This window comes from Rhipicephalus microplus, chromosome 5, assembly GCF_043290135.1.
Source record: "Rhipicephalus microplus isolate Deutch F79 chromosome 5, USDA_Rmic, whole genome shotgun sequence".
Lineage (NCBI taxonomy): Eukaryota > Metazoa > Arthropoda > Arachnida > Ixodida > Ixodidae > Rhipicephalus > Rhipicephalus microplus.
In genome coordinates, this window is record NC_134704.1 from 2,822,246 (window position 1) to 2,849,388 (window position 27,143).

General features: G+C 47.1%; 1 protein-coding gene and 1 pseudogene across 6 annotated transcripts in view; both read right to left on the bottom strand.

Annotated features, from left to right (window-relative positions):
• Positions 1 to 27,143, bottom strand: part of LOC119174039 (E3 ubiquitin-protein ligase SHPRH) — a 394,742-nt gene that overhangs the window by 213,937 nt on the left and 153,662 nt on the right. For all 6 annotated transcript variants that reach the window (XM_075894712.1, XM_075894713.1, XM_075894715.1 and 3 more), the window contains 2 exons: positions 10,303 to 10,385; positions 4,176 to 4,270 (listed from right to left, as the gene is read on the bottom strand). In XM_075894712.1, the coding sequence (XP_075750827.1) occupies positions 4,176 to 4,270; positions 10,303 to 10,385 (178 nt within the window). The remainder of the gene's footprint in view (positions 1 to 4,175; positions 4,271 to 10,302; positions 10,386 to 27,143) is intronic.
• On the bottom strand, positions 15,374 to 23,569 carry LOC142817161 (uncharacterized; annotated as a pseudogene).

Sequence of the window (27,143 nt, forward strand, 5' to 3'; positions counted from 1 at the left end):
ATGATGTCGTCTATGTAACAAAGAACACCATGACAGCCTTGCAGGATTCTTGTCATGAGCTGCTGAAAGGCTGCTGGGGCCGACGCCAATCCAAAGCAGACCCTTTTAAACCGAAAAAGACCCTCGTGCGTAACAAACGCTGTGAGATCCCTGCTGTCCAGGTGCAGCAGGACTTGGTGGTACGCAGAGGCGAGGTCTTGCTTCGAGAAGTGGCGGGCTCCGTTTAAGGCATGCAGCAGTTCCTCAGTGTGAGGCAGCGGGAAGTTGTCGACCACAATGGCTTTGTTTGGCTCCCTTAGGTCAACACAAAGACAAATGCTTTCATCTTCCTTCTGGACTGCGACGATGGGAGAAATTCATTCGGAGGCATCGATCCTTTCGATGATGTCGGCAGAGAGCAGGGTCTGTAGTTGGTCGCTTACTGGTTGGCGTACTGAGAATAGGAGGCGCCTCAATTATTGGGCGACTGGGGAGACTGCCTGTTTCATCTTCACCTTGTGCTGAAAACCCCTGACAAGGCCCAAACCTGGGGTAAACAGGTGAGAAAACCTGGCCCACAGCAATGCAGGCATGCCAAACTTTGGCTCACTCTGCGGTTGCTCTACGATAGCGCCTTGCGGTGGAATGCGCCCTTGTGCGTCTGAGCTCATTGCAGGCAACGTTGAGGTTGTGGAGTAGGACGTTTGCTGAACGTCCGTGTGCAGGCAACGTAGCTCCTTCCCTGAAATTTGAAAATTCAGGGCTTGCACAGCATCTAATCCCAAAAGGGAGGTCCCACTGCGCGTTACGTAAAGCGGTACGACAGCTGTTCGTGCCTTGTACGACAGCGTTGCTTCAAACAGGCCAAGCACAGGGATCTTCTGGCGTGAAAAGTCAAACAGAGTAATGCTGGGGGTCCTGAGTTATACTTTATCTTGGAAAAGGTTTCGAAAGTGACCTTCCCCAATTATTGACACTGCAGAGCCTGTGTCGATGAGAAACGAGACTTTGCGCGTGAGCGGCTTCGGGTTAATCACCGACACGTCGACGTCAACATACAGGCCTCTGCGTTTGTTTGCGCACATGGTCAAAATACTGAGACCGCTCTCAGCGTCATCGTCGCAGAGGAGTTCGCGGACTGGTGCAGGCCTTCGTGGTTGGCCGCGACACGAGCTCCGACAAACGCTCTGGAAGTGTCCGCGGCGTCCGCAACCATAACAGGTGCGGCCGCGGGCGGGACAGCGCGACCGTTCGCATCCTGTTGCGCCGCAGTTATCGCAGTTATCACGAGATACGGCGTGCAGGGGGTTGGAAGTGGCAGTTTCCGGCTTGGGCTTGTAGTTTTGGCGAGTGCGTGACGAGCTACGACGATGCTGACTAAGGGGGCGGGACCCGTTGAAGCGAAATCGGGGGCTATCATGCCTAGCCAGGTTGCGTCCGCGTTGGCGCTGCATGATGCGGCGAATCGGGTTCGCGAAGGCTTCAGCTTCTTGGCGAGTTTGTTCGCGAAGTTTGGCAATTTCTACCGCTCGGTCAAATGTCAATGCGTCGCCTTCGACGAGCAGTCGTTCTCTGAATTGCGGGCAAGTTACTCCGCCAACGAACTGTTCGCACAAGTTATCATCCACGGTAGCGGCGAAATTACACGGGGCTGCTAGTTCCCGGAGCGCCAAAGCAAATTCAGCAACCGACTCAACGGAAAGCTGTCGACGTTCACGAAAATGATGACGTTCCACTCGGACGTTGACGGTGGCGGTGAAGTAGTGTGCCAATGTGTCGACGGCAACGTCGTATGGGTCCGGAGGGCTTGCGGCAGCGGTGTGCGCGGACGTCTGTTTTTCCGTCGACTCGCTGACCGTGGCTTCACTTGAAAGTGGTGGCTGGGGTGGGGGCAGTGCCGGCAAGGCGTCGAAAATCCGTTGGCCCTCGGGGCCCGGGCAGTGAAGCAGGAGCGCGCGATGGCGGGTTGCTGGCCACTCGTCGGCGCCGGACGCGAGCACGAAGTTCTGGAACAACCGGAACCAGCGGTGCCAAGGAATCGCTGGCGTGCCCGGAGTCTCGAGGAACGGCGGCGGGGGAGATATACCGGTGGCCATCCTCGTCGCCAATGTGGTATTGCGGCGTGGTGAGCCGCTATCACGGAAGAGAGGAACTCGTACACATGACTGCCGCCATGGGCTACCGACGACTGCAGGTGTTTATTGTACGGTGGACTTATATACACGACAAACAGGTACATAGATCACAGCGCCATCTCTGGTGGCATCGCAGAACCAATACGAATACACAACACCCGTCAGTTTCGTTGTAGCGAGATTCGACTGTAATACTTCAAATATTTTATGGGAAGTACATTGCGCCTACTTTGATGTTGAGAGTACAAATTTGTCAGTCAAATGGGTTCTAGCGAAGGCATTTGGTGATGAATGGCAATAAAGCGCGTGGAAATAAATCTTGAGGCATAAAAAAGTTAATGCCATCTTATGTGCCCGTGTGACAAATTGTGAGGCAGTCATGTGCCAGCACTGTAAGAGCTAACCCTTCTACTGTAAGACCATCTTCACGAATTGCTGCTGCCTTTGAGGCACAGCTAATCTTTTTATTGTGCAGTGTCCTAGTTACACAATTAGCAACACTGAGTCCACTAATATGTGGCTAATTAGTTGGTATGCAGCTCATTCAATGCTTGTAATGTGCCACACAAATGGGTCACTCCAAGTGAAACGTCCCAGCCCAAAATTCGACCACCAGCGATTCTCCTGAAGCTGAAAAGCAACTGTGTGAGAGTTATTTTAGTGAAGTATTTTCGTTCAAAAAATTGTGTGGTCACGTGACCACCCTTCAAGTGAGCCAGCAAAATAAAAAGTTAGGCGGGAATAAATTATGCATATAGTCATGGGGTCGTGACGATGACGAAGAGAGCAGACTGCAGGCCGAATATTAAACTGTTTATTTAAGGCCGAACTTGTGGCCACGTAGAAAAAAAGTCAGATTACAGCAAAATACTGGCACTGATAATGGCGGGCAGAGCGTCGGCCGTCGATGAACTGACAAACGAAAAAGCGTGTCGGCATTTATACACTAGCCAGTGAATATTCTAGTGTTATCGCTAGCGGCGACGTAGGTTCCAGAATAGTCTGTACTGTTCAGGAAGTGGGCGTAATCTTAACAAATTGATCTACTGCAGTCCCAAAGCTTCTCGAACACTGCAGGTGCAGTTTGTGCCGAGAATTACTGACACTGAAATGGGTCGACAACAAAACTTGAGGTGGGAATGTGGCAACATGCAACCTTCAAACTGGGTATGGCATCACATTTGGTTTTAAAGCATTCTGTTGTCATTGCTCTTTCTCATGACGTCGCAACTAAAACTTATATTACTTCTACGACCTAAATAGGTTTAGCAAAAAACACATGTGAATTCAGGCAATTTTTTTAAAAACTGTGGCAATGTTCTAGCCGCTGAACTTCAAAAATAATTAAAACGTCTATATACAAACATTTATTGAGAAAAATTCTTGCAAAATTGACAAAAAGCGACTTTTGGGGGAGATTCAATTGTAAATTAAGAATCAAGGCCATCGGACTAAATATACATGCCTTTCTTTCTTCTACATGAGCGTGAGCCATGCTTCCCCCTTGACACCATTTTGCCGTGTCGTCCCGACTCTAAAACGGGGTTTATTAGCGTAAGTAGTACTTGCACAGCAAGTCTTCTGATACGGAAAGCGAGCGGCAGCAAACGACACAGGAATCACAGCGCTCGGGGCAACAGCTCGCGCTCGGCTCCTCTCGCTAAAGTCATGATCCACTGCGGCACATAATCTTCTTCCTCTCTACAAAAGCACTTTCAACATGCCTTATTATTATTGTGCACATGGCCAAGCTTAGCCATTGCACAGAATCCAGCATAAACTTCAGAACACACCATTCATGTTACTCTGTACTCGTACAATATGCTCACTCCTGTGTTGCAAGACACTCCTAACACCAACAGCCAGCGCAACTATGACGACATGGGCAAGTAGTTGATTCAGTATCGAACACATCATATGCTACGTCACAAATGGCGTTGCTGCCACCTTTCAGGATATAGGCACTGAGCAATGCAGCATGCTGATCAATGACACAGTATTTCTTTTATTGTGCAGTACAGAAATCAGAAACTGTTTGGAAAGCCCCACAACAGAGCTTACCATTCATAGAAGACACCATTCGTCGATGTGCTTCTTCACACTCCGATGTTGCCTTTCTGATCAGAGATGTCAACAGTTCCTCCATGGTTAACGAGCTGCAGAGAAAAAGTTCACATCAACTGCAGCTCACACATACATGAAGCAAGTCACAGCAGCTTGCAAGGCTTCCTTCATGTAACTCAGTTGAAACACAAGTCAAATGGTTGTTGCTCATTTGTTAAATTATCAGTACTGCTGACTATAAAGATGATGGCACGACATACTGTGACTGGTCTCAAATCTCAAAGAGCTCATGCTTATGACATCAGCCTTACTGCTGTGTGTTTCAATAAGAAACAACTCATTTCTTGAGACTTGGAAGGAAGTGACGTGGTGACAACACAGTGGACCAGTTCTTAAGATAAATATTTGACTTATTGCCATTGCTGAGTAAAAACAAGAACACAGCGATTGTAAAACCCTACAAAATAACTGTGATTTAATTAGGTTTACAATAATAAATACATTAGTTTCGTGTTCGCCATCTTCTGTGCCACTGCTTAAACGCGAGCCATACCAAGTAAAGAAAACCATGCAGAGGCACTGCTGACATCCTACAGCAAAACATTTGAGTGCATGCAATAATGGTTACTTCAGTTCAGGTCACAGACTGCACTTGCTCATCTGGAAGGATATGTGACACATTTGTGAGCAGGTAATACCACTGTCAGGCGGGCACTTTAAAATCTTCTCAGTCAGGAGACTTCTCCCAAGAACGAATTTTGCCTGCAGACGCTACAAAGAGAGCCATTTCTTTTTCTGAAACGGTCTTTTATGAAAACAGCATTCGTCAGTCATTGTTATAGTCATGAATAAGTGACCTCAAAACCAGTCGGATGCAGCGATTATTAATAGATTAAAAAAAGTAAGCAAATATTTATTTTTCTCTTCTCACAAAAGGTGTAATAAACCCTTTAAAATCTAATTTCATTGTGCACTCTCGCAAAAAGGCCGGAAGAGTCGTGGATACCTGGCCCATTGCAAATACATGCAAAACAACAGAAGAGGTGTGCACAGCATTGCAACATTATGAACAACGTCAGTGATCAAGCGGCCCTGAGTGCATGCAAATAGCAATGGCAAGATACATAACTTCATTTGTTTGATTTTATTTTGAAAGCTACCGGCCTGCTTTTGGCAGCGCATCTGAAAAAATCACTAAAAAGAGATGGTCAGTGCTGTGTGTTTTTAACGGTTGCAAAATACTGCTCCCATAAAACAGCTTTTGTGTGCTGACATAAAAGGGGTATTAATCATGCCTGCTGGTCGTGGATTGTTGATATGTGTTGACAATGTAACGGATGTAACTTATCATTTCACGCTACCTCATCGCTTCTGGAAAAAATGCAGCTCAGTGACAGCACAGAGTTCTTGTTTAACTCCATGCACAGCAAGAACACCATAAAAGTCGCAAAATGTGGTAGAAATCACCCGTTGGCGTTATCCACAGCGTCTACTTCACAAACGATATTGGCTCTTAACCTGGACTACACCATGCACACATCATTGGTTCTCTGGTTCACGAGACAAACTTCGTGATGCAGGAACAATTAAGGAGCTACAATCCTCGTCGGCTCATAATTACGTCAACATGCAGTGAAGCAACCACGGGTGAGTTCTTCGTAGTAGTCATGGCAAAGGTACAGTGTGTACATAACGTATCACATGTCAGCGACTTGGCTGCTCTTTTTTAGCTATTTGTGAAATTAGCAATAGAGCAAGTAATCTATTGCCGATGTTACATTATGCCCATCACACTTTCTTGTCACTGTTCACTAGATCAGTAGCCAAGTTACCAATATGTCACTCGTGTTTTTCACGCCTGAGGTCGCGATCGTAGTACCTAATTGCATGAGCTATAGTGGACATGTATCCCGCAAAGTGCGGCCACTAGCGTGGGTTCGGCTTTAGCGAGCCACGTTTGCCGTCGCTTCACAATAAATAATCCCACTGCACAAGTGTGCTTGCTCAAACAGCCAAGGCACCAAGCGCAGCGCGGCAAGTAGTACACAGTACTGCTCTACCAGTAATACCAGTTTGAATAAGATGCTCTGGCGCATGCTCCATCTTTTATTCCTTTTTCTTTGTGTCATCTCCTCGCCCTCTTATCTCTGTATATATATTGCCACCATCTGTGCAATAAAATGGCGATAAGTAAGCGTTCTACCCTAACTGTGTTCTTTCTGTAATGTTCTCTGTGCACTAAGAAAGCATATTTTTTTCAAATATGCAATGCCAACCAGCCCAAGCAGCCACTCTTTTGAATATTACAGTGCTGTGCACCGCGCATACCCTTTCTTGCAAAAAAAACAATCCCGCACCAGTTTCCCTCGCCTGACCGATCCCCCCTGTAGGCACAGTCTTACGAAAGCTTGCCCATGGGCAATTTTACGCACCACTGAACTCGTCGATTGGCTCTTTACCCAATGAAATGGTGCCTTGGCCCTGCGGCGATGCAGTTTCAGCCGTGCATTCTGCATGGACATTTTCATGTGCTGCCCTCGGTCGTTTTGTAAAGCCCGAGACACTGGGAGAAGTGGTATTGCCAGAACGAAAGCTCTGAGATAAAGAGGCGTCTCACTACTTTACAGTGAGGGCAAAAGTGCTTCTTGCTCTGTGTTTCTTGCTCACACCGCTATAACAAGTGCCCCGCTCGGTCATTAGTTGTGTGCTCATGACGTATCACGGATGTCCTGTCACGTTGTCGAAGTGGGCAGAGCCACGACGACGGGCTGGTCAGAGAACGGTGGTGAGCAGCCGTGTGAAAGTTTGAAACCAGCTGATACGGAAGTTCTAACTCTTGTAACTTCCTTACTATAGCGCATATTCACAAAATTCTTGCAGTAGTATGTTTACATAGCAAAAGTGTGCATATTTCTCTTCATTGAAATTTTCGGACATGGGGGTTGTTTACTGGCTCTTCAATAGTGATACGAGCTGGGGCAACATTATAGACGTGGCCAATCTGAGTCCTCAGAACAACCCTCGAGCAGTCATGGGCATGTTACTAGTAAAAAGCAACAGAGTTGCAGTAAGTTACCAACACCAAAAAAGTAAGTCTGTTACATTTACAGTTACAGAATTTCCAAAAGTAACTTCTTACAAGTACAGTTATCATGTAATAGTAATGTAATTACTTTTCCGTTATTGTTTAAAATGCACAATTGATTATATGTCATTTAGAAAAACGTACAACATGAACTGGGGAGTGTGGAACGAGTGACGACGACAATCATTGAGTCTGATCACCGAGTTCGTCAAGGTGCATCAGACCCTGTTCGGCAAGCTTTGCACCTGCTGGACATGCAGACCATTTTTAAGCCCCAAATGTTCACATCGAACATTCAAGATCGCACAACGGCAAGCGATAAATATGGAATGACTAAATCAGTGAAACGGGCAGGACAGAATCAAGACAGGATCAGGAAAGGAAAGATTGCTATGGTCAACCATGCACCACGTTCACGGATAGAGCTTGTTAAACACAGCTTAACTAGGCATAGCTTTGGCCTAAACAATGCGACAACGCTGGCTCATTAACGAAAATGAGGGGAGAGTTCTGGAAATGTAGTTAATTCGCCACGGCACATCAGCCTTCCTCTGACGAAGGAAGGCTCTACCGAGAACAGTGCTAGAAACTGAGGTAACAAAAAGTGTATCCCCTTCTCCCCTCAGAAAAAAAAAGAGGGGGGAAGAGAAGCAAACTTAGCAAGCTGTTCAGTTGCTGTATGATTCATTGACATGTAGTTGGCAAGTAAATTCTGGACACAATCTTGCGAAAGAAAAATATTTTACTTAGCGACCACTTTTTCTGTGCAATATAGGGAGCCCTATAGTGGAAGGTAGAAAGATCGGGAGAATATGGTAAAGAAGAATTTTATAAAAGGAAAAGCATCTAGCCTATTGGCTTTCACGCTTGGCACCCGCTGGCCAGGTTGGTGAAGCCAAAAGAGCTTTGACCAGCACATTGCCAGCCGCCGACAAGATGTTTATTTTTGGCAGTGTTTCATAGATGACAGCACAGTATTTTGCGTTTGCCTTTTGTTTGGTATATTATCTGCTAGATGGACATAGTTGTCCATGTTTTTTAGCTATGCATAAGTGTGTTTTTTTTTTTCCTAAATGACGAAGGGTGCCCTATCCCGGCTTTTCCAAAACATGGCATCATGGAAAAAACGTGGTTCGATGAGTTAAGAAATTCTGAATCTTCTGTTTTTACAGTGACCCAGAAAGCGACGTTTGTAATGATGACAATGCTTTCTTAGACAGTTGTGACTGCCAAACTGATGAAAGTGGCAGTGATGAAAAAAAGAATGTGTGTTCATCGGACACCTCCATAGACACTTTGCAGACACTTCGAAAGAAGTGCAGTATTGAAAACTGGTGATGGCAAGAAGATGAAAGTATTGCAAAAATTGTCAAGCAGCCTTTCAGCAGTCAACCAGGTATCAAGAGATCCATAGAGCTTCAAGCAGGTGCAAATCTGAGCGCTCTTAGAATGTTCCACGGGTTTCTTGAAGAAGAGATTTGGGGTATCATTGCTTGCAGAAACCCACCTGTCGCAGCTTCACCAAAGCCGCGAGAATGGGCTCAATTTCCTCGCCACATCCTGGCAAACGAAGTCAAGCAAAACCCAACAAGACATTGCTTAGTTTGTAAGGCACTGGGCAAAAAGTCCGAGAACAGAAAAGAGTGTGAAGTTGCTATTGACATGCTCACACGCTTCTTCACACTCGAAAATCACACCTAATGCAAGCAAGCATTGTTAAGCAAATAAAACAAAGTTTAATATTCTATGGCATTTATTGCATATTGTATTGCAGTTTAGGTGCACCTACCCATGCCACTGGCGAGTGCAAAAGTTTTCTGGTGGAACACCAGGCAGAAACAGCCCCGGAGAGTGCACAAGCAGATGGGTTAATATCAACCATGGACTAGTATTGCTGAAGGAAAATTTTTGTAAGAGCAAAAGTAACTGTAACGGTACCTTCCGCTACAGTTACTGAGTAAAAAAGTAACAGTAACAGTTACAAGCTCTTTTGACTTTACTGTTTACAGTTACACACAACTGAAAACAGGAAATAGTTACTGCCAAAAACTGCTGTCGAGTATTCACTTCTCTCAATGAAGGAGCCAGCTGAAGCAGGTAATTTGAACACAGAGAAATTATTTTTCTGATGAGCCCAAAATGTCAGGTGGTTTTCAAAATAGGTACTTTGAAATAGGATAGAAAAATGGTTCCAGAAGCTGAAAATATAATTTACGAAAAATCAATTTTTTTCCGCCCTTTTTTTGGGGGGATTCGCAAGCCGCGTCCTCCCTCATACAAGCAGCATCGAACATTCAAGTCTCGCCTAAGCTCTCAATTAAACTTGACTATTTGTGTTCTGCATGTAATCTAAGCCGATTCAAGCGCCGTCTTCGTCAAGCACTGATGGCAGCATGTCGCGGGAAAAATGCGATTACATCAAGATCAGACACTAAACATGCATGGCTGCGGTATGTAATGTTTCTTACATATAAGCGGAAACCACAATAAAGGTTACTACATAATCGAGCTTGTATTCCTGGGCAGTTTCAAGCACTGCTATGGCTCTGACATAGAATATTCAACTGTCCCACAGAATGCCTGGGTTTGATTCTGGCTTGGAACTCTGATTTCCGTTGGTTGCTTCCGTCAGAATTTGCCACTTGCCGGCACCATATTGATGCCTACACCAGATTTTCAGTGGCACTGCGCTGTAAGGTTAAGATTTCTTAAGTCGGCATTAATATACGACCTGAATAACAAGCAGCATGCAAGATCATCATAACTTAGCCAGTGGTACGTGCCACATATCACTGTTGGAATGGGTATCACGATGTGCCGAACAAGAAGGTCACATATTCATGTCATGATGTGTCTCAAGCCTTCCTATGCTAAGCCTGGTGCATATGAGGTCAAAGAGACTACAATATAAACAGCACACACACACACACAAAGACAGACGCAGTGAAAATGCCTTTGCACTTAAGATGGGTGGCTGAGAACAAAAGCTCCTGAACGTTATTTCAGTTTAGAAGCAGAGTGGAGTCAAAGCTGTCTTACTCAGTCCTCATGGGCAAGAAGGCACCCCTCACAGCACGTGGATGGCAGCAGGCCTGTCGTAAGCGAACCAGTGGCTGCAGCAGCTGCAAGAGCAGACGGGCAGGTCAAAACTGTCCCATGGCTAACACCATATGGCATTGTATTCACACTGCAGTTGACCAAAGTCACGTTATCAATACAATTTCCAATCTTCCATGAAAGAAGAAGTATTAATAAAAACAATTCACACACGACAATTTTTCAATTTTACCTTGAAAATGTGCTCTTCTCGGTATGCAATTTTTGGTACTATCATGAGTTTGCTTATTTTCTAGCACTTGGAGCTTAATGAAATCTTCTCTAGGATTTTCTTACCATGCAGAGAGTGCTGTTATCTTCTTTAAACATTGACACTGCTTCTTCATGAGGAAGGTATACAACCAGTGTATCTTCCTGGTACTTACCAATTAAGCAGAAAACTGAAGGCCTACAAGAAAGGTTTAACTTAAATTGTGGACGATCCAGCGAGCGATGGAAAAGAAAATAAGTGTAACGTTAAAGCGGAACTGACAATAAATTTCAAATTGAGAAGTACCCTTCATTCGGGTATGCATAGGTTCCCTCTCTGCAAATTCAAAAGGCGTCTGTCACGTGGAAGTCATTCTATTTGAATGCCAAACAGCATACAAAAGCTAAAAGAAATTGAGTGCCCAGCGACATGAACACTAAAGCTACGTGTTCGGTGCGATAAATTTTACACATACTATCCTGAGTGATGATGTGCTAGTAGTAGTGATGACGCCTACAATCCACAAATTTTCATCGAGGCACTGATGCATGGAAATTTTTTCACTTTTTATGTTTAACCTTCTTCGCACCACTTTGAATACTTGGTGAAATTACAAGATACAAACCATCTATAAAAGAAAGGTGAAAAAAAAAGAGCATTATTAACGTGTGCTAGTCATCTAGCATGTCGTCGAACTGTTTTGAGCTCCAATCGTCTGGACGGAAGCACGGCAAAAGCGCAATTAGTGTATCCTTTCATTACCCGTATGTTACACACTAACATGACCACAAGCTATCGAAGTGGAGTAGCGGGCAGATAGATATCATCACTAACAAGTAACACACAGGTATTGTTTATAATGAATTTTAGTTCACCTGTAGACTTTTCTCGCATTCGTGTAATAATACAAGGTTACTGCCGCCCATGAGGAGCCGGATAGGTGGGGCCATCTTTACATGCAAAGAACAACTTGTCAAGAAGAGAATGTATTCTATTTCTCTGCAGGTGTGCATTTCCTATACCAATATATTGACCCCTTTGCATATAGTTGAATGCTGTGCATGTCAAAGCACCCCAACATAGCTAATTTAGACACACGAGCGAGCATGACTGAAGCATGCATCCTCAGACATCTCCTCATTGCTGCTTGCAACGGTATCCATTTTGAAATCACTGTCCTGCAAAGCGGCGATCGAAGAAAAAATTATTTGTTATGCCGCGAATCCTGTCGATTTGTGGCATAACAAATGCTGTCGTATTCAAGCCTAGTTGACACTTTGCACGGCAATGACAGCAATGCAGGTGACAAGGCATGACTGAACGTGTGCGCCTAGCAGAGAAAGTGTTAGTAGAGCAGCTGAGCTCTTTTCTATGAAGAAGTGGTCAGCTGCGGCGCGACCACGAGAAAGTGCTCCTCCCAGCAATGAAAACGGCAGGCTTGCGAATGCTACAATGAAACCCCGATAATACGACTTTCAGAATACAGTGTATAACCGAAAAACTAAGATTATATGCAGTGACACTTAGCCTTGCCCAAAAAAACTGGTACAGACCCCCTGTATCAGCCCGCGGAACAACCTTGTGCCTCTGCATGATTAGTGGGGTTTTCTGGCGCAAAGGCCATGCGTGGCCAAAGCGCGCCATATCTTTTATATTGTCGCAAGCAAAACAAGACAGACAGCCGGGCGTTGACCAGAACCAAAGCAACAAAATTGCTCTTTTCTTCTTCACACCCAAAACATGTATGAGCCACAATGGCTTGTTTTTCAATGATGGCATGTGTCATTACCCCTCTCCCAAGAAGCATCATCTCAATGCTGTACATGAGGTCAAAAAGAAAATAAGACGAAGGTTACTTAATACACAAGCAAAATGAATGCCCTAATACGAAATAGCGTATACGGGTGTGAAGTCAAGAGTCAAATAAGAAAAGCAAAATAGAAAGGAATGGAAGAAAAAGAAACAAAAAGAAAGACATGAAGTCACCAATAATGTCAGTCACTTCACTGGCGAGTCACGGTGCAAGTACGATTTGAGCTTTGAAACGTGAATGACTTCAGTTGGCGGGAGGTGGCGGAACGTCTCGAAGTTCCTTCTGGGAGAACCTCATCATAAACGTCACTGAGACGTCGTACCGCCTTGTAAGGGCTGAAGTAGCGGCAGAGCAGCTTTTCTGAATGGCCATGCTGCCGGATAATACCTTCACGGTGACGAAGATTGTAGCGTTGTACGTCTGTGGTTTGGTGACATTGAATACGACAATGAGCGAGTTGACGGGCCTCCTTTGCGCATTGGACGTACTTGGCGGCATCCGTGTAATATATTCCTAAGTTGTCGGGCAGGCGCATGGCATTAAGCATCGACGTGACCTTGCGACTGTTAACTAAGCCAAAAGGAGTGAAACCGGTACTTTCTTAAATGGCAGTATTATATGCAAAAGTTATTAAGGAAGAATATTGTCCAAGTTCTTGTGGTCGGTGCCCACATACATTGACAGCATGTCTGCAATCATCTTGTTGATTAGTTCAGTCAATCTGTTTGTTTGCGGGTGGTAAGCCGTTTATTTACAATGTTTTGTGCCACTTAATCCCAAGACTTCCTGCAGCATCTCTGCGGTGAAAGTTTTCCAACAATCAGTTATGACGACAGCTGGCGCACCATGACGTAGGACAATGCTGTGAGCGAGAAAATGGGTGACGCTTGCTGCGATAGCATTTGGACGTGCCTTTGTTTCGCACTAGCGTTTTAAGTAGTCATTAGCGACCACAATCCACTGGCTTCCAGACGATGACGTGGAGAATTCTCCAAGCAAGTCCATACCAATCTGATGAAAACGCGCCTTAGGTGTGCTTATTGGTTGCAGCTGGACGTAAAGGTGGAACCTTACGTCACTGGCAGTCCTGACATGTGCAAATGTAGTGCTACGCAGCCTAAGCGAGACATGGCCAGTAGTAGGAGTGGCGAATTCATTGCAGCGTGCGCGTAGAGCCGAGGTGTCCAGACGATGGCTCATTATGACAAGGATGTAAAATGTCGGCCCAAAGCGTGGTTGGTGCAACAAGCATATACGTAGCTTGTGTAGGATAAAATTTTTTTTTATAATGTACTCCATCTCAAAAACAAAAGGAGGCTTGCGAGCATGCAATACTTTGAGGAGGGTCAGAATTGCGCCCTTGCAGGTAGTCAATGAGTGGGATGAGCTCCAAGTCGTCACGCTGTTGCTGAACCAAGCTGGTTGCTGATACAGCAGAGAGAAAAGTGTCACTGTCTTCAAGGTCAGTGTTCACATTTTTGACTGGTGCATGTGAAACACAGTCAGCATCACTGTTTTTCCACTCACGATGGTGATGTCGAATTCTTATAACGGAGAGAGAGAGGCCTTAGACATGATGCGGAGCAACAGCACACCCACTCGCTCCTGCATGTGGAAGAGGCAGCGTTGAACCCCTACTTCTGGATATCTTCAATCGCCCTTGTCGACGACTGGAACCACCCCAGCACCCAATACAACTAGCCCCCGACTACAGTACACGGAAGATTTTTGGTGAGCGAGCTTTTCCTGACCCAGGTGATAGAGATGCTAACTGCGACGACGAACTCGCACTGCTCGCGCCACCCGACGCCGGCGTGGCGGCTACCACAACAGCTGCTCCTCGCCACAACGCCGGTGCCACCCAACTCTATCTGACTCGCCCACGTTGAGCCCTACCTTCAGAAATCGCAGCAGTGTTAGCCATAGTGGTCGAAGTCAAAGGAACTAAGATCGCCCCTGAAGACGCCACCCTCGAAGCCAGATGGATCTCTAGCTACCGAAACAAGCAACGCAAGCATGCATCGAACGCTCCGGCATCGCCAGTTGGCGATGCCGGAGCTTTACAGGGGGTGCCAGCACCCCCACATACTATAGACGAATTCATTGAAGCCCAAGGTATATCGCACTACGAACGATTAGGCCAAACTCCTACAGGACGTCATCTCATGTGCGCACTCGGCATACCTTACGTCTCCCAGTTTGGCCAGAAACTCCCAATTCCCCCATACCACACAATATGCACCATGAATATAACGTGGAAAGACGAGTAGACCGCGCCAAGCAACTAGGCAAGCGTTACGCGAATGCCATGTACGTGGCGTATGTAGACGCAGCGGAATATCCTACGTATCAGGCCATGGCCCACGCTGTCGCCACCGGGCCGCAGTACATGATTGCCACAACTGGCACCAACCCGAAGAAGGCGAAGAAGCAGCCATCGCTCTTGCCTACGCTTCAACCCAAGCATCCTGCATCATCAGCGACTCCAAGACTGCCATACGCAACTTTACCAAAGGTTTGATCTCCCAACCGGCGCTCCGAATTCTTACAAGTACACCTCTGTTACGTCGTCGCCGCATTGAGATCATCTGGACTCCGGGCCACTCGGGGCTCACGGGGAACGAACAAGCTCATGACGCCACCCGAGCTCTTGTCCAACGGGCGCGTCATACAACAGAGCACCACCCCTTGCGACCTGGCGCGGCTGAGCGAGAGATGACTCGTTTCGTGACAATGCGAGGGACAGAATGGTTAACTTTGGAGAAATCCTAATGTATTACCGCAAGGCCAGACTTAAATATCCACCACCAGACAAGTGCCTTAGTAAGCAGCAGTCCACTACCTGGCGTCTATTACAGACACGCACTTTCCCCTGTCTGTCACTGTACAGCCGTACTTACCCCGCTATTCACACACCACAATGCAAAACGTGCGGTGCACCTAATGCTGAGCTCCACCATATTATATGGGCCTGCCCCAAAGCTATTCACTCAGTTAAACACAGCACGAACCCTAGAATCACAATGACCGCTGCCGAGCAGTGGGAGGCTTTGCTGCTCAGCACGTGCCCGGAGGACCAGCTCTTGGCTGTCCAGCTGGCCGAAGACGCCGCCAGGACTCAAGGCCTGGCCGCCGCCTGAGGAAGGGAGTTAGAGAGGGGCACGTCTCCCGGCCCCCCACCACCTTTGACCCCAGCAGGGACACTTGAATAAAGTTTCTTCTCTCTCTGTCTCTCTCTCTTGTAATGAAAGGCTCCATTGTGCAAGACGACCTGAGGGATCTTTGAGATTTGCGAGCCAACAAAGAGAATGGTGGTCAGTAACCACCCAGTATGGGTGGCCATACAAGTATGGGCGGAACTTTGTTATGACTCAGACAACAGCGAGGCATTCTTTTTCGGTTGGAGAATAGTTTTTCTCCGCTGGGGATAACGTTCTGCTCGCATAAGCATTCACGCTCTCTGCGCCATTATGCCACTGAACCAATATTGCTCCGAGCTTATTATTGCTGGCATCTGTGTGTAACTCCGTGTCGGTACTTTAGTCAAAATGGCCCAGTAAAGGCAGAGCCTGGAGAAAGTTTTGAAGGAGGTCATACACATGGGACTAATATGGACCCCAAACAAACGAGACACCATCTTTTGTAAGCTAGTTGAGGGGTTCAGCAATCTTAGAGAAGTTTTTGACAAAGCACCTGTAGTATGCACAAAGCCCAAAAAATCGGCATAGGTGACGCTTATTCGTGGGCACGGGAAATGCGACAACGGCGCACGTTTTCTCCAAATCTGAGCGGATGCCGGCATGGTTCACAACATGACTAAGAAACTTCAGTTCTTCGTGTCCGAAATGGCTCTTCTCAGGTTTGAGAGAAATCCCGGCTGTTCTAATTGCCTGACGAACTGCCTGGAGACGTTAGACGTGATGTTCGAATGTGCCTGCAAAGACCGCGATGCTGTAAAGGTAAACTAGACAAGATATTCATTTGAGCCTTGTGAGAACTATATCCATCATTCTTTGAAAAGTAGCTGGCACTGAGCATAGAAAAAAAAAAGATAGGACTTTAAACTCGTACAGGCTGTCGTGAGTAATAAAAGCCTTCGTTTTGCTGTCACGCTCGTCGACTGTGATTAGCCAGTAGCCGCTACGCAAATGCATGGAGGAAAAATATTTAGCAATGCGTAAACGGTCCAACGAGTCATCTATCCGGAGTAGAGAATAAAGGTCTTTTTGGTGACCTTGTTCAATTTAAAGTAATCAATGCAAAAGCGCAATGTACCATTCTTCTTTACTAACACAACTGGCAAAGCCCAGGAACTGGTCAATGGCTGGATCATATCCTGAAGCATCTGCTGGACTTAGTCATGTATAGCGTCTTGTTCCTTTTGTGACGCCCTATTGGCAAGATCAAGCAGAGTCGCCGCCTGGCGGCAACTGGCCGAAGAGGCAACTGTGAATTGCTCCGTGCGACGTCTGCTAGCCACGTCGTGTTTCTATGTGCGCGTATGTCATACAAGTTCTTAAAATGTGGTTTGTCTGGTCATGACAGCCAGAATGTAAGCGTTTCTACGTATGCCTGAAACGACGTACGAAAGCATTTGGTCTGTCTCGGCTTCTAATACATTGTAATGAGATTGGCGAGGGCAACTTTTCAGAGTGCTGTTTATTGTCATCGTACCCTCCATTCACCAAAATAATTTCAGAGTGGGTGCCACTTTCTGGTTCAAGCATATCCCGAAATGCTCTTGGAATCCTCCCAAATATGAGGACTATTAAATGGTAAGTGAATGCAGCCTTTTATAGCGACTCAGTTGTAAAAAACAATGTAAAAAAAACAGGCTCAAGGCTATGCACTTGGGAGCTGTACAACTACGGCACTGTAGTTTATCGATCATGCGAGAAGCCTCAGTTGTGTTTATCTGGCCATGGTACCACTACATAGAAATGTTACTATCACATAAGCTGTGGTACTTAAACTGTTTTCAATATAGAGTTTCTGTGAGCAATCATGTGCTTAGATTTAGGAACACTTTAAGGAGCCCAGACCTAGAAAATGAATTCAGACGGCCAGGGGCGGATTATCCAGGGTTCAAGGTGGTCAAATGAACCGGGCCTTCTGTTTTTAGGGGGCCCCCAAAGGCCAGAAAAAATGACAGACTTTGTTCTTTTGTTCGAAGAAGTCTAACCCTCCTGCTGGATTTCTCTGATAGAAACAGATAATCTATTTCAATAATCAATATACGTGTTTCTACAATGTCGTTCATTGCATAACGTGCATAATCTTGAAGTCAGCTCACAATTATGCAGTTTGTGGTAAAACCCTTTTTCTCCCAAAACCATGCATCGTGTAGATGGAAGGAGCTCATCTAGCAAATGGACACATAGAGCAGTCTGACGGGGATTTTAAAAGCTACGGTCCAACACGCAATGCAAAGGTGCATTAAGAGTGGTTCCTGTTTGAAATACCATTTAATGTGCTGAAAGAAAATAATCCGTATGAAGCTGATGCATAGGTATGCTGTATTATGCTTTCATTATAATGTAAGCAACGCACCATAGAACGTTTGTATGGTATGGAAATAAGTTCCGGATTATGTCGGGACTCCTAAGGAGTAATGGTTTGCTTCTTTGCTTCTGGCATTGTCATTCTGTCTTATTGTCTATTCCTGCTTGGTGGTTATATAGAGAAACTTAGGAGACCATCATCATCATCATCATCATCATCATCATCATCATCATCATCGTCATCCTACCATGTCCACTGCAGACAAAGGCCTCTCCCATGTTCGGGCAGTCAACTCGGTCCCGTGTTTGCTGCTGCCACTTTATACCTGCAAACTTCTTAATCTCATCTGCCCACCTAGCTTTCTGTCTTCCCCTAACCCACTTGCCTTCTCTGGGAATCCAATCAGCTACCCTTTATGACCAGAGGTTATTCTGCCTACGCGCTACATGCCTGGCCCATGTACATTTGCTTTTCTTGATTTCAACTATGCTATCTTTAACCCCGGTTTGTTCCCTGATCCACTCTGCTCTCTTCTTGTTCCTTTAAGTTACACCTACCATTTTCCTTTCTATCGCTCGCTGCATCGTTCTCAATGAACCCCCTTTGTAAGTCTCCAGGTTTCTGCTCTGTAGCCAAGTAACGACAAGATGCACCTGTCCTATACTTTCCTTTTGAGAGATAGAAGCGATCAGTCATGATTTGAGACTGCTTGCCAAAAACGCTCTAACCCATTCTCATTCTTCTATTTACTTCAATCTCGTCGTTCAGCTTCGCGGTTATTACCTGCCCAAAGTAGACGTAGTCTTTTACAACTTCAAGTACACTATTACATGTCTAAAAGCGCTGTTCTCTTCCAACGTTGTTGTACATTACTTTTGTTTTCTGCAGATTAATTTTAAGACCAACATTTCAGCTCTCCTTGTCTAACTCTGTAATCATGAGTTGCGATTCGTCCCCTGAGTTACTCACCAATGCAATGCCATCGGCAAAGCGCAGGTTACTAAGATACTCACCATTAACTCTTATCCCTAACTCTTCCCAACCTAGGCCTTTGAAAACCTCCTGTAGGCACGCGGTAAATAGCATTGGGGAGATTGTCTCCCCCTGTTTTACACCCTTCTTGATTGGTATTCTATCACTTTCTATATGAAGCACTATGGTTATTGTAGCCTCGAGGGACGAGCAGAGCCAGAATGGCCGTGAACAAAGAACAGTAAGAAGGTTTATTACTACATGAATACGGAGTACAAAAGAGCACTAGGCGCCCGGTTCACAGCGCTTATAAAGCCATGAAGCACCGGCGCTATCAGCGTGACGTCACACAGGCTTCGCATGACACCACACTCCTTCCCACAATGTTTATGGCCTATACCAATCGGGAGGTTTTCTTGCACGAGCACTGCGTCAAAGAGTCTGAGCACCTAGAGGAGACACAGGTATTCGCAGAGGGGACGTTGCCGGGGCAGAGCCTTGATGTGGACTTGCATTTGGTTGTTCCGAGGGAGCTGAATCTCAGGGTTGCTCCGGCAGTGTGGTCACAGACCTGGGAGACGCATGAACCGGAAGGAGACGGGGGCTTGTAGGAGGGGCTTCGGACCCAAGGTCTGGAATTGAGCTGGGCACGAAAACAGGGACGCTCACTGGGGCCTTCTTCGCCACTCTCAAAGTAGCGTGGACGTAAATCGTGTACATGCACGAACCTGTTTTTGGATCCTACGCGCACAAGATACGTAACGGCACTGCACCTTCTTTCTATGACACCTATGAGCCACTTGGGATCACTTGGACAAAGGCCTTGAACCAGAACGCTTTCCCCCTCTTTGTAAGCTCTTTCCGACCCTCTTCTTTCGTTAACTTGGGCCTTTACTTTGGAGAACCGTTCTTCCATCCGTCTCTCCAGGTCTGGCTGTAGCATAGTCAGGCGAGTGCGAGGCGACCACGATAAAAACAGTTATGCCGGTGTCTGCCCCGTGGTTGTGGTCGGTGTGTTCCGGTACCTGAACAGAAAGAGATCTATGCGGTGCTGTAGGGTCTTACTCTGGCCCGATGACCTTTCATTGAGAAGCTGTCGCGTAAGATCCCGTTTCACCGTCTGGACGCATCTCTCGGTGCTTCCATTGATCGCCGGGTGGTATAGAGGTGTTCTGGTTTGCCACACCCCGTTCTTAAGCAGAAACTCTGTGAAACTCTTTGCCGTGAAATGAGGCCCGTTGTCCGTAACAACCTCCTCTGGAAGGCCATACGATGCGAACACCCCACGCAGCTTCTCGACGGTCTTCTCGGTCGTTGTTGAATTCATCACAAACAGCTCCACCCACTTCGAGTGTGCATCCACCAGCACGAGGAGCCACTTGTTGTCGATAGCACTCTATCAGAACTTGTTTTCTTGCCGATTATGTCAGCAGACAGTGGAAGTTCATTGACAACAGAGAAAAATTGTACGTAATCTGAGACATCTCGCTCATTCGCCAACAGCAATCGCAAAAGCGCGTCAGCGTTTCCCATGTTACTGCCTTTTTGGTACTCTCATCTGTATTTGTACGCCAGCAGTAGCAAAGCCCATCGTTGCATGCGCGCTGCAGACAATACTGGAACTGCTCTGCCTTGCCCCAGAAGGCTGGCTAATGGCTGGTGGTTCGAATAAATGACAAAAGTACGCCCAAATAGGTATTTGAACTTCTTCAGCCCAAAGACCACGGCGAGAGCCTCTTTTTCAATGTGAGCATAACCTTTCTCTGCTTTGCTCAGTGCCCTAGACGCATAAGCAATAGGTCTTTCCACCTTATCGATCTTATGAAACAGAATGGCGCCCACGCCATACATGGATGCGTCACACCAGCCCTATCTCTTTCGTTGGGTCGCAGTATGTCAAAACGTTTCCTTCCGTCAACCACGTTTTACTTTGCTGGAACACTTGCTCTGCCTCACGGGACCATTTGAAACCTTTTTCTTGGTTCAACACGTCATACAGTGGTCTGAGTCTCGTGGCCACGTGGGGAACGAACTTAGCATAATAATTTATCAACCCTAAGTAAGCTTTTAACTGTGCCTCATTCGCAGGTGCAGGGGCCTTCGTTATAGCTTTTACTTTTTCCTCTGATGGGCGTATGCCCTTTTCGTCGAGAACGTGCCCAAATACAGGACGGAAGTATGAAAGAACTTACATTTCTCTTTTTTCAGTCGAATGCCTTTTTCTAGAAACCGGGACAGCACAATTTCCACTTTATAGAAACATTCTTCAAAGGTAGCTCCTGCTATCAGCACGTCGTCTAGATAGCACACTACCCTATCAAGTCCTTTCAACTCGTCATCTATAACTGCCTGGAAAATCGAAGGTGCACTCGTTATGCCATAGGGTAAGCGCGTATACTTGAATAACCCCAAATGCGTGTTGATCACGATTAGCGACTGCACTTGGGGATGCAATTCCAGCTGCTCGTATGCAGCGGACATATCCAACACCGTGAAATATTTGCAACCGGCCAGCTTTACAAACAGGTCCTCAATCACGGGAAGGGGGTAATGATCAGTTCTTAGGCATAGGTTTAGTGTCACCTTGAAATCCCCACACACCCTGACCTGGTTGTTTGGTTTCGGCACCACTACTGGTGGCGTCGCCCATTCACTCTGCTGAACAGGTACTAGCACTCCGGTTTTCACGAAATTCTGCAGTTCCGAAGACACTACTTCTTTAACTGAAAATGGTACCGACTGCACTTTACAAAAAACGGGTGTGCTATTATCATCTTTAAGCATTAACTTAATGGCCCTGTTCTTAATTAGGCCCAAGGTAGGCTAAAAAATCTTAGCATATTTTTCAAGCAGCAATGCCACTTTGTCCAAGCAAACCCCATGCACACTAGCTCTGTCTAACCTCAGTGCTGACAACCAGTCTCGCCCCAACAGCATAGTGTTAGTACTCTCGTTTGTTTTCACGACAATTAGCGGAAGTTGCTTGTGCTGACCATCGTGCTCTACTTTATAAACGTTTACCTTCCCTTTTACCGTCAGCGGAGTGCCACCGTAGGTTTTAAGCTTAAGACTGCATGACTCTAAGGGTAGGCTGGGCCAGTATTTCTTGCACAGTGACTCTGGCACAATTGACACAGGCGCCCCTGTGTCAATCTGCATGCGCACTCTTTTCTGATCTAGCTTCAGGCAAATTTCGTAGAGTCTGGTGCGCCGCTCACAGGAATAGCTATTGTACAGCACATGTTCATCCGCATCACTTTCTTCGTCTATCATGTTCGCAGCGTCTCTAACTCTGTCCCTACATATCTTCGCTAAGTGTTCAACCTGTTTACACACCCGACAACGGTACTTGCGAAATTTGCAGATAGATGCTTCATGCTCTGAGCCACATCGGAAACAGTGCAGTGGTTCCGCCCTCTAGTGCCAGCAGGCATCCCCGAAGTTTCTTCTCTCCAGCGTGGTGGGCGTTTCCCACTACCTGTTTTGCGTTTTAGGGTACTGATCATTCCTTGCGCTGACTTGAGCTGAAAATCCTGGCTTTCTTTCCGGGCCGACTTGATACTCCTAGCGATATCGCAAGCCTCTTTAAAAGCCATTTTGCTTGTCTTTAACAGCTCTTCTTGTGTTTCTTTGTCACAAAGTCCTGCCACAAATTGATCGCGCAGCGCGTCGTCCAGAAACGTTCCGAAATCACAGGATGTCGCCAACCGCTTCAGCTCTACAGCAAAGGCTGTCACCGCTTGCCCATCTTGTTGAAAACAACGATTGAATTTGAAACGCTCGGCAATCATGGAAGTTTTGGGAACATACAGCTTTTTCAGTGTCTGTACTAACTGTGCGTACGTCTTGTTTTCTGGCTTTTCTGGCTCGAGCAACGTTTTCAGAGTTTTGTAGGCCTTCCTTCCTATTGCCGTTATGAATACTGACACCTTCAGGTTGTCGCTCACCTGGGAGGCCTTCAGAAAGTGGTCGAACCGCTCCACGTAGGACTGAAAATCTTCTTCACCATCCTCGATGAACTGATCGAACCTTCCCAACGTCGCCATCCTGCCTGTATCTTCACAGCGCTTCAGAACCGCCGCTAATGGTGTCTTGTAGCCCAGTGGAATTTGAATCCCATCCTCGTCGCCAGTCTGTTGTAGCCTCGAGGGACGAGCAGAGCCAGAGTGGCCGTGAACGAAGAACAGTAAGAAAGTTTATTGCTACATGAATACGGAGTACAAAAGAGCACTGGGCGCCCGGTTCACAGCGCTTATATAGCCATAAGGGCCAAACCTCATAAGCTCGAAAATGCACGCGACAGCGACGAGCGACGCGACGTAGATCGTCTTCGCGTGATCAGTCGCTAGCGCAGGCAAACCTCATTCACGCGACGGCTTCGGCGAGCGAACTTCACCGTTGCTGGCATGAGGCCGTCTACTCGCACAAAGAAAACCGCGTAGTGAGCGGTATGCAATTAAAAAATGCGATGTATTGTTGTGTAATGGGACGGAAAGTGTTTATAAATGCCTTGCAGCACTTTTTTTATATGCACATGTGTAAACAATGCATTATTTCTTGTTGCGCAAACGTGACTCGGGCAGGGTCACGTACACCTATGTAGTCCTTGTCTTTTCTGGTTTTTCGCTATTGGCTGCTTGAGCCCAGCACTTCCGGGCGATGAGCCACGGTTTCCAAACCTGGAGAACCGAGCGATTGCGCGAAAACTACCCCGCGACACATCGCGCGAACGCCCCGTTTTGTCGCTCATAGCATCGCTCTTCGCTGTCGCGTGCATTTTCGCGTTTATGAGGTTTGCTCTTAAAGCACCGGCGCTATAAGCGTGACGTCACACAGGCTTCGCATGGCACCACAATGGTGACTGCTGATCCTCTATAGATTTCTTCCACGATGTTTATACAGTAGAACCCCGCTACAACGTATGCTGCTTTAACGAAATTCCCGCTACAATGAAAAATTCACGGTTCCCTGTCAGCAGTTCATGAAGTCAATGCATAAATATTGTCGCCACAACGAACACTTTTTCTTCTGCCGCTCTGCTTCAACGAAATTTTACGATGCCATTCAAGGCTCAGATATTCATTTTTATAGAGTAAACCTAATCTTTAACATTTTGATGAATTTTCAAAACCTAAAAATACGTCAACGAAGTCTAAAACATGCGTTGGCACTACCAAAAACTACTGCTGTTCAGCAAGCATGGGCGCCGCCATTGCTAGATAGCAATGGCAATAAGACTGTTTTGATTTTCCCGCTGGCAAAAGCAGGGCAGTCTCATGCCCAGCCCGCGCGATACGAGAGGAGTGTGGAGGAAATAAAATCATGGCGGCAATATTCACTGGGCACAATAGATGTATTACTATGGTTACGTGTTGTGCAGTGGAGCTGGTCTAGCAATGAGCGGCCGCGGCTGGCGGCGGCATGTGAGCCTCCCCAGGTTTCGTGCTGAGCTGTGGTGGACAATATTTATGCTCTGCGCCGCGTTATTGATTATGCAGTGTTCTCCTGGCTCTTAGTGTACTCTTAGCAATATTTGCAAATTCTTTTGTCCATCACGAGGTTTCAATAGTGTGTAGAACGAGTGCATATCCATGTGTCGCGCAGTGGATGGCGCGGATGAAGCAATTAGTGTTCAGCGAAATTGCGTTGGGCACCATGACGAAGCAGAACGACGACGAACGCTTTGCAGGTCAGTAACAGTTGGGCAGTGCTCCCGCTTGTGACAACGGGCGAGGCTGTTGAGCCCAGCAAGATGCAATGAGGACCATGTGCACATACGTAGCTTCGTGTTGTGTATGTACACTATAAAATTGCATGTGCGTATTAAAACACCTTTTCTGTTCCGATTCGTATACTCTGCCCCAGCATTGCATGCAATCTCAACGTAACAGCAACCGCGTTCAACTGTCACTAGCACCGTGCTCAAAGTCACCACGGTCGCAGAATGCTGACGTCGGTGAGTTTCATGCGGAACACGGACACAGTGCCTGGACGCTGCGTCGGCTGCGTGGCGGAATGCAACCGTAGAAGGCGCACAATCGATCGTGTTGTTTGTACGGTTGCTAAATTAATAACGTCAAAACACTCACCGTTGTCAGCGCATCTAACACGCCTTCTCTTGTACTTGCTTCATTGTCGGTGAGCTGTTACTCGCTGTTAATACTCGGACAAAATGATTTCGCCCAAGGTATTGCGCTGGCCCAGAGTGTTCAGCCGCGTTCTTTTAGTTTCGGATCATCACGACACGGAGCTGCGCAGCTCACGTGCTTTCCGAGCTGAAGAGAGAGTCGTGCTTTCTGCTTTACATTCGGATGTAAACAAGAATGAATAATTTGAAGCCTGCAGCGCAGCTCACATGCTTTCCGAGCGAGAAAAAGAGTTGTGCCTTCTGCTTTATCTTCTGACTCGACTTCACAAAAAAAGAGAAGTGCGTTGGGGGCAGACCATTTGAACAGATGACCCTGGCATTGCAGCAGACAAAACATTAAGTGCTTCTCACTTAACACTGTGCTGTTATTTTCATCAAAAAATAATACGTGCCATGAATAAATAATGCAAGCTTTTGAGGGCAAACCAAGAATGTTTGTTTTGAAATGTTGTAAAGAATAATTCAGTGCAACTTGATGCCCAATCTGAAAGACAATGGCAGAGCAATGCATACCCTGGTGGTTAAAGATGTCCAGGTTTCCCTTCAGTCACCTAGTCACAAGAACCGTTGCGGGAATCAAGGCTAGTCCGCTACCTTTGCGCAGGCTTTGCCGCCTTTTCTGCCGTTCTCATGTCCCAACATGACTCCCCTCCTCCGCTGTCTGCCACGCTGGGAGAGCAAGGAGTAATGTTTTAACCCCTCTCACCCGGTAGCGGATGTCAACTGTGACGCCGCGCGCAGGGTCTCATGAGAGGTTTCGCACGTGTGCGTCGGGAGCGGGTCAGAGATTCTCCGGGACAGCTTACGGTGAGCCATGCATTCCCTTTTCCGTCCGTCGACTCCTGTTGCTCGGGGCTCGACGGACTTCGCTCACGACGCCTCGCGCCCGAGGCGAACGCTAACTTTTTGTTGCCCATTTGCGTACGCTCGGCTGAAGGGCAGTACGGTGTCTCAGTGCATGGCCAAGCTAAGCCGACCCGTCTCCCTCCAGAGCCAACGCGAGCGCCTTTGTCCTCCCTCAAGCAACCGGGCCTTGGTCCCCGTGTCTCCATGAATCACCTTTACCATGAAGACGTGCTCGTGGCACCCTGTGTAGTACTTTTTCGCACGTGGCATGGATAAGCCCATTTGCTTTCCCGCCACGCCTTAGCAACGAGCTGTACTGCATTTCGGTGTTGCCACAGACAATAAAATGTTGCGACCTTGAGCAGTATCGTGCTCTCGCCACGGCGAAGGTTAACGCAAGCCCTGCGGCTCGCTAAGACCGGACCCACGCTAGTGGTCGTACTCTATCGGGATACGTGTCACTACACTGGCGCCCTAAGTGTCTACTACGTGGGATTTTTGTTCGCTGTCCTTGTTGGCGGATGCCACGTTGCACAAGGAGGCCATTGCTTCTATTGATGGGAACCCTTCGGCACCCGTCCGTGTCGGCACCCCCTGTTTCGGTGACGACACGAGGCGCCCAGCCGCTCCCTTTATACATGGCGCGTAATTTCGGAAAAGGCCTCTTGCCCTACCCGAACGGTATACACACAAGTGCCTCTGACTGCCAATGCGTCCTTCGGCGTGCATGGCAGTTCGTCGGCACAGCGCTCGCAGTCGGTTACCCTTGCGGAATTGACAGGGCGCAGGCTTTGGCCCTCGCCGACTTTTGCCTGCCATCAGCCGTGCAACCGACACTTCGAACGCACGCTGAGCAGGCACCTGAATTGTCAATGGTAGTTGCACTAAGTGTGCATTTTGTTCGACAACAGGCCAATCCCACAAGGAGCCTCTTTTGTTTTGGGAATGGCGTGCAGGGCAATGGTCCGTTTGAAACCGCCCCACTGATCGAGCTGGGCCACTGCTCACCTTCGCTTGACCGCGCCGCTAACCCACCAACGGCTACCTACGAAGCCGGTGCGACACCGCAGACGTTGCTGTAAAACACCGTGCAGATGATCAGAGCACTCTCGGGAGCTGCGCAAACGCTTTCGGTTGGTCCGAAAAGCGGTCATCCCGCTGTTATGCTGCCTGTGCCAACCTACAGAGGATACGGTGATCTGCTCACCGCCCAAGATTACCTCGACTCTCTGTCCGGTTATCAGATTATCAAAGAGCAACGGGTTTGGATGATCAGGTGGTGCTCGAACGCG